Genomic DNA, 7,881 nt, shown 5'->3' on the forward strand with positions numbered 1-7,881 from the left:
AGTTTTTATATTATATAAAATTAAATAGGTATTTTTATGATAAATACCAATAGTGGATTATTTAGCTAAAAACTAAAAAGTATAACTGCATGCTTTTAGAACATTAATAAATAATAAAATTGGTTAAAAATAAGAATAAAATGTTTTTATCGTTTTATTCGTAATACTAAGAACAAAATTTAAAAAATTAAGATAACGAATTAATTAAATTTATTTTACAAAAATTAATAATTTTTCCAAAACGCATAAATCGTTTGTGACAATATCTTACGATCTGTCAAAATCATAAAATATTAAAATGAATAAATTTGATTAGAAAAAATAATAACTTGATGCTAGTAAAATTAAAGTTAGTTTTTTAAATATTAAATGTGTATAGTCTTAACCACGAAACAATGTGAAACTATGCAAAAAAGACAATGCTATTAGTAATTTTAGTATTTAACCGTTAAAACAATAGGAATATTTTTAATTTTAAAAAATGTTATTGTTTTTTTTACGTTTTTGTAAGGCTAACATTTGGGTCACGTGACCAAACCGTTTAAGTCATTGCATAAGACCACATAAGATAAACGAAAATAAATGTAAACAAAAATTCGAGATAAAATAATGTTTAGCGAAGTAACATCCTTGTACCCAGCGATTCCGATTTGCGATAAAGTCTCAATCTAGATAACATTTCCAGCGCCCTTTTGTTTTTCTAATTGCATATTATTATTATTATTTTTTATATCAGTTGGCGTCTTATAGATATAGCATTCGAGAAGGCAATGAAATATTAAAACTAATGGAAGCTTCAACTTTCGTATAACGCTGTTGTGTATGCGTGATAACATCACTTATACCACATGCACACGTCCGTACATAAGCCCTGCACGTGCTGGTAGCCTTGCACAAATTGTTAGGCCGTGTGACGTCACAATCTTGACAAAAATTCGGCGCAAAAAATCGGCAGCCGATGTGTATCTTCTGCTGAAAATAAATAATGTAAAAGAAGCGGCGGCGCGTGAATGAAAATTCGACCGGTAAAAATTAGGCGAAAACGGGCTCATTTCGGCCTGGCCAATGAATAATGAAATAGTTGGACTAAGTGACTCACGAAAGTACATAAAAATGAATCCGCCGCGCCGGCCAAATACAGCATTACCTAATACACTTTTGCTCGTGATGTAATGTGTACATGTAAATTCTCCTGAAATCGCATGACTTACAAATTCAAAACATTTGCAAAAACAACTGCAGTAGCTAAGCTAGTTCTATTTAACTTTGTATATATTCAAATCAGTTGTTGTGTTATATAGTTACTAAGCAACGCGGTTGCCTACCATTGTAACGTTACCTCCTGTTTAAAGCGGCCTCGTTTGAAAACTAGTTACTCGTTTTACGCAGGCGACAGATGGAGCTGCCATTTTTTGAAATTCAATATGGCGTTTAGACTGTCAAGCGGTTAAGTAGTGAGTAAAAGCGAGAGCCTTAAACAAGCCGTACTCGACGTTGTTTTTTATGCTATTGCGTTTAAATGTAGGTATATTAGTACAGCTTACTGCGTATGCAATATCATTATTGTTCGCAGAAAAAGGAGTTAAAATTTAAAATTGTTAGTTCAGCAGAATTAGTTTTAAATTGTTGTTTTGTAAAACAAAATACTTTGTTAATTCTAAATAACATTTCAAGGGTCTACTTTAAAATTTATATTAGTTATCTAGAATTAAATGACTTTAAAAATATAAAAAAACAAGATAATTTTAAATTTATTTTGCTTCTTGTCCATTAAAACAAAATGTTTTGATTTTAGACAGGTTAATAATATAAGTTCCATGCGTTGTATTATTTAAAGTTTTTGTTAATAGTGTTTACCTGAATAAGACAAGATGCAAAATCAAGATTTTCAGTCCAGCACCACCAAAACGTTTCCCCAAGCCGAACACTTCAATTTTCTTCACCACAACACTTGGTCTGAAGACATCAACAACAACACCCACAAGTCACGTGGCTTGTTCGAGGCCGACCAATCGCTGGACGACTTCGAGAAGTACGTGGACGACCTCGGAGAAGACGATGAGGACTTTGATGAAGACGACGACGGGATCGTGATCGACTGCGACGAGGACACGGAGTCATTGTCGGAAATGGATTTCTCAAACTCACTGATGTCGACCCATAGCAACGACTTCCCTAGCAACCCTGGAAACCCTATGTATTCATCCTCGCCTATCAATAACGAATCAAGATCAAAAAATTCCCAATCTAATAAAGTATTTGCCCCATCCTTAAGTCAGTCACGTGGTGTAAAAATCGAAGATCAAAAGCAGACTCAATCTAAAGTTAATATGTCTCCTAAACAAAAAGCCTTGTGCGCCTTGCTATCTACAGATGCCAACTTACAAGGTAAATTAAAATGTATTTTATGTTTCAAACTGTAAAATAAATACACTTTATTGCCCTGAATAGTTTAATATAATAAAAGGTCTAAATGTTAGCATTTGCCTTATGTTAAAACTTATACAAAGTTAAAAACTAAACTACTATTAATTACTAGCCATAGAAAATTTAGACAAATTATCAAAAACCTTGCCAAAACCTCGCGCTGTTAGCCTTGCTTAGCCTTGCAAGTAAAATAGTATTACTGATTTTTAGTTTTTGGTTTCTTATAAAGCAAAAGATAATGAAATTGTTTTCGATTAAATTATTCAATTTGGCGTTTAAGCGTTTTCTATAAGCGCTATATGATTCGAAAATCTAATTAGGTCTGGGTAATTCTATTAGCAAAAGAAAAACGGTACTATATTTTTTTTAAATGTTTCTATAGGTCATATTTAGTATAATATATTGAAGGCTGCAATATTTTTGGGTTTATTTGATTAAAAACGTTTTAAAATTTGGGTTTTTATTTGTTATTAAAACATAAAAAATTCGTGTGAAAAATTTCTTTAAAGGGTTCCTTACAAAATGGCGCTTTAAAATGTATATAGAATACCGCATTTAAAATTCAAATTAAAAACACAAAAACATGTAATATCATACTAGTATCAGTTTAACAAATTTATTTTATTATTTTTTATCAAAAAATGTCGTTTTGAGCGAGTGTTTATTGAAAAATAAAAACTAGTAAATTTTTTTAGACAGCTGGAGATCACGCCTTGGCGTTATTAATGTATCATATTTCATAAAAAGGTGTTTTTATCTTTTATTTTTTATTCTTGAGGCGTAAATTGTCCAGTTATATAATCGGTAACAGCATCTTTCGTGTAAGCTTTAAGCCTCCATGTTCTTAGTTGTGAATATCTATTTCGTTCTTAGCTGTTAGTTTACTAGTGATGGCGTTACTGGTCAATCATTTATGTCGGGCAGCCTTCCCTATAAATATTTAATTGTTTATTGTTTTTTCTTTGGCCAAAAGTCAGTTGGGCCGGGGTCATTAGCAAAGTAATTGGTCAGTTCAAACTTTCCTATGATATAGCTATAGATAAAATCAGTTATTTTTATAATTTAAACATATACATTTTTTTTTAAACCAAGCATTTTCTAGTTATTGTAGTTTTTTATAAAGCATGAATACACTAAAACAAAAATAACACCTTAAAAAAAGTATTGGCTTATATACTAAAAAACAAATTTTTTCTTAAGATATCGTGTTTATTTTTAAAATAAAATCATTACCTAAAACCCCAAATTAAATACTCATTAGCCTTACTACATCAAAACCTAATTTGTTTACAAAATGAAGCGATTCTCTTCCGTTACAAGTTGTCACAAAAGCGAGATTTTTTATTTGATCTCTCAGCTTGAGTTGTGTTAAATCGCGGTAAAACAGCGGTCTAAAGGTAAACAAACACGGGTTTCTGAAATGGTAACATTAAACAATTGCAGAATATACAGTCGTTGTAAATGCCATGGATTAATATTGAATTAGATAATACAACCCATTTAGAAATTAAATATATATTTTTGTAAAAGTTGAATATATTAAATAGCTGTTTGTATATATGGTTTGTTTTGTTTAAATTTTGGTTTTGGGTACTTTTGGTTGAGCTGTTGTTTAAAATTTAACTTTAGATATAATAATTTTTGTAAATTTTAAACTCTGATTTGTTACAATTTCTAAGAAAACACAAATTTGTTATATTTTTTATCGGTATAAACTTTTTTAACACAAATTTTTAACACCTATTTACCATTTAAGTGGTATTAACCTATGTTTAATTTGTTTGATGAATTTACAAGTTACAAATGATAACCAAACAAAAAACATTTCCGATAACTTGGTTTGATATTTCCTTTTTAGTATTTTATTTGATGAAGCGGTTTGAGTCATGTTATTTCGACATTAAATGAATGAAAACACGAAAAATTGCTCGAAAGTAAATAGTCATTTCTTTTGTGTCGTCACAAATTTGTCGTGTAAACTTAGCACCTGCTTTCGCACTTTCGCTATACTGTGCATCGCTGCGCCTTACTAGCAACCGACTTGCAGTCGCATATCCGCTGCTGGGCGGTTAATGAGAGAAACTGTGTTTGCATAAGTGTGTCTAGCACACCGAGCCTAGCCTTTCAAGTTCGCTCGTTTACCGGTTATTAGCGGTAGTTTGTTTAATATCACTTGTAGCGCTTGTAGAACAAAAAAGGCAACACTATATAAACCCTAGGTGACCGTTGGGTATCATCATTAGTTAATTCAATTTGTTATATTACAACTAAAAGTGTATCATTTAAAAAAGCAATTTCGTAAACAAAAATGGTGATTGACTGTTCAACAAACGCATATGCTGAATTTGTCGGCAAAATGAGCTCAAGTCGTAGCCCTTATTCTCGATCTCGCCCTTATATGAGACAATCGGTTCAAACTGGATCGAATTGTAATAAGCAAGCGGTCGCTAATTATCGAATTGTAAACAATATTCAAACTGATAATGTGTCTGATTACCAAGATATTCAATTATGCGAGAACACTGGCGAATATAATAACATCCTTGACGTGTTAAGTAAGTTTAAAGTCACAAAACGTTGGCTATTCTATACCTAATATTAGAGTTTCATATTTTAGGGCTATAAAGTCGGCCATTTGCAAATAAGGTGATTTGAAATTTAATTTATTTACTTTTGTTCTTTTTAGCAAAAATTCCAAAGTGCACAGGCTGTGACCAACATATCTTCGATCGCTTTATATTGAAAGTACAAGATAAGCCATGGCATGCACAGTGCTTGAAATGTGCTGACTGCGGATGTCAGCTGAACGACAAATGCTTTTCAAGAGGCAACTTCGTGTATTGCAAGGACGACTTTTTTAAGTAAGTGTAACCGAATAATGTAACTTTAAGTTAGTAATTTTTTTTGTTACGAAATTTAACTGAAAATGGGCCTTGACCAAATTTTAAAATTGCCTTGTTTTTTGTAGGCGATACGGAACAAAGTGCGCTGGTTGCGAACAGGGGATTCCCCCAACTCAAGTGGTTCGCCGGGCTCAGGAGAACGTTTACCATCTCGAATGCTTTCGTTGCTTCATGTGCCACGACCAACTTGGTACCGGCGACCAGTTTTACCTTCTCGACGACAGTCGCCTTGTCTGCAAGAAGGACTACGAACAGGCCAAGTCACGTGGTAAGTTGTCCGCAAGTTTTCGTCACGTGACTATATGTAGTTGATTTATTTTTAACACGTTGTGTATGCGTTTGGGTACTTTTGGGATTTGCTGAGGACGATACGGCACTTGATTAAAACAAATAATCTATAAACTTACATCTTATCGTTCGATCTCTACATATCGCATCTTTCTTTCCGTTGCTGCATCGGCGGTAAAACGCTGACGTTGGCGGCGATTTGGTTTAATATTTCCCGCAGGATTAGAACGGTTTGATCTATCGATCACGACGACATGGTTTATCCGATTATTGCTTGCCCAAGTGAGCGTAAAAGCAACAAAGAAAAAATCGATGCAGTTGAGCGCCTTTAATCGCTCGATATTGAACGAGCGCAATCGATCGATAAACTTAAGCAGTATAATGGACGCATTTCTAAGTTTAGGACACTTTGCATATGGCCAAATTCAACCTTTTTAACCCGCAAAATACTACATGCAGTACCACATGTATCTTACTATTCAGTTAGCATAAGAGGTGTATTATTCGGCAATAACCACGCGCGCCTTATTTACCTGCACGAATTGCGGATAAGTTTACTGACAATCTTATAAATATTTATTTCCTTCTTGTAGATTTGGATATGGAGAACGGTATTAAGCGACCTCGAACAACCATTACGGCCAAGCAACTCGACACCCTTAAGCTGGCTTATAACCAGAGCGCAAAGCCGGCAAGGCATGTGCGTGAACAACTGAGCGCCGATACCGGACTGGATATGAGAGTTGTACAAGTAAGATAAAATGCAAATTTCTATACCCAGTTTTAAGGAATTGTAAATTGTTTAATGTTCAGGTTAGGTTGCCATAGATATACTTTAAAATAATATCTTAGCACTTTTAAAAACCATGATTTTAGTTTTATATTTTTTATTATACTTTCTTATCCCTTCGTTTTAAATAAAATATAATGATACTTTTTCACTTGCAAGATATATATTCTAATTGTTTTCATTTTAAGGTCTGGTTTCAAAATCGTCGGGCAAAAGAAAAAAGAATCAAAAAAGACAACGGTCGTCAGAGATGGGGGGATTTCTTTAACGATAGCACGCCACCTAGTGGTTTAAATTCGGAGGGTACTCCCTGTGCAAAGCGCAGAGCAACTGGGCAAAACAGAAAACGTATGTCAACTTCCCCAATGGAAAATCATCATTTAAATGTGCCAATGGACCCAAGCGTTATTCCATTTCAAATGGATGCATTAGGTAAATACCATTATTATAAATCAATTTAAATGTACTTTAAACTTCAGCATTTTTTTTGTAGAAATTTGACTATTCTTTAGTTAACATAATTTTATAATTTTTTTGTTTATTTAGAAAATAGATATTCTGGGTTACCAATGGGTGAAAACCGGGGCGCTATGACCAACAATGATATGATCCCCTCTCACCAAAATATGGCCCCAGTGTCATGTCCCTTACCTCCCAATATCATCCACCCATCAAACGAACCACCCTTCGGGTCATTGCCCCACCAGCAAATCAATGTCGTCCCCGATTCACATTTTCTTACGACCCAACACTGTTCCCAACAATTTGATATCAATTCCAGAATGCTAGAATCGAATGGTAACATGGGATTGGAAATAATGCACGGCCAACAGCATTTATCACATGCAACCATGCCCTTTACTTCCAGTAACAATGCGCCAACTTGTGGGCAAATGTTTGTGTCTAATTTTCCGAATGGTGTCCCAGGCGAGTCCGATGTTATCTCCGAAGGTAGTGGACAATCGAATATAAGCGATTTATCAGTTAGTCCAAGGTCATGGTTAGGCGACTTAGACCACGTACAGCAATTTTAAAATTTAGGTTCGAAACATGGTTGACTATTTATCTTTTGCTTCTTGATTGTTTCTTTTCTTTCTAATTAACGATAAACATTTTTCTTCAACACTATATTCTGTATTTTTTTTAGATAAAGGCGTTAAATATTATTGCACGACACCTTTTTTTCTATCAACTACCTGCTGTGAGTTATATTTTTTGTAAAATGCTGCATCAATCCCGTTCTTATCATTCCTATTAGATATTTATAAGCGTATTTTTACTGTGAATAATATTTCTGCAATAAATTCAAATACTAAAATCGCTGATTTTGCGTTTTGAAATTATTTCCGAAAATTTACAAGGCGTGTCTGGAAAATGAATAAATTCTTTTTATTTTTGAGGATAAAGTTTGAAGTGCAGTGTTCCCACTTCGTTCGGTAAGAATGTTTTCGAGATTCTAAAAATAGGCTGTTT

At 33.5% G+C, this 7,881-nt stretch overlaps 1 protein-coding gene across 1 annotated transcript; it reads left to right on the top strand.

The window, feature by feature from the left end:
* The first annotated feature begins 1,871 nt into the window (after positions 1-1,871).
* Positions 1,872-7,442, top strand: LOC145742514 (LIM/homeobox protein Lhx3-like). The gene is made up of 6 exons (XM_082560288.1): positions 1,872-2,388; positions 5,114-5,288; positions 5,396-5,598; positions 6,212-6,369; positions 6,597-6,840; positions 6,955-7,442. The coding sequence occupies exons 1-6, from the start codon at positions 1,872-1,874 to the stop codon at positions 7,440-7,442; spliced, it is 1,785 nt and encodes a 594-aa protein (XP_082416414.1).
* The last annotated feature ends 439 nt before the right edge of the window (positions 7,443-7,881 follow it).

This window comes from Corella eumyota, chromosome 2 (genome assembly GCF_963082875.1).
Source record: "Corella eumyota chromosome 2, kaCorEumy4.1, whole genome shotgun sequence".
NCBI classification, from domain to species: domain Eukaryota; kingdom Metazoa; phylum Chordata; class Ascidiacea; order Phlebobranchia; family Corellidae; genus Corella; species Corella eumyota.

Bases quoted from the DNA above. Each gene is read 5' to 3' on its own strand.
- LOC145742514 (XM_082560288.1), top strand. From the start codon at position 1,872: ATGCAAAATCAAGATTTTCAGTCCAGCACCACCAAAACGTTTCCCCAA. The intron at 5,289-5,395 runs GTAAGTGTAACC...TGTTTTTTGTAG, and splicing joins TGCAAGGACGACTTTTTTAA to GCGATACGGAACAAAGTGCG. The intron at 5,599-6,211 runs GTAAGTTGTCCG...TCCTTCTTGTAG, and splicing joins CGAACAGGCCAAGTCACGTG to ATTTGGATATGGAGAACGGT.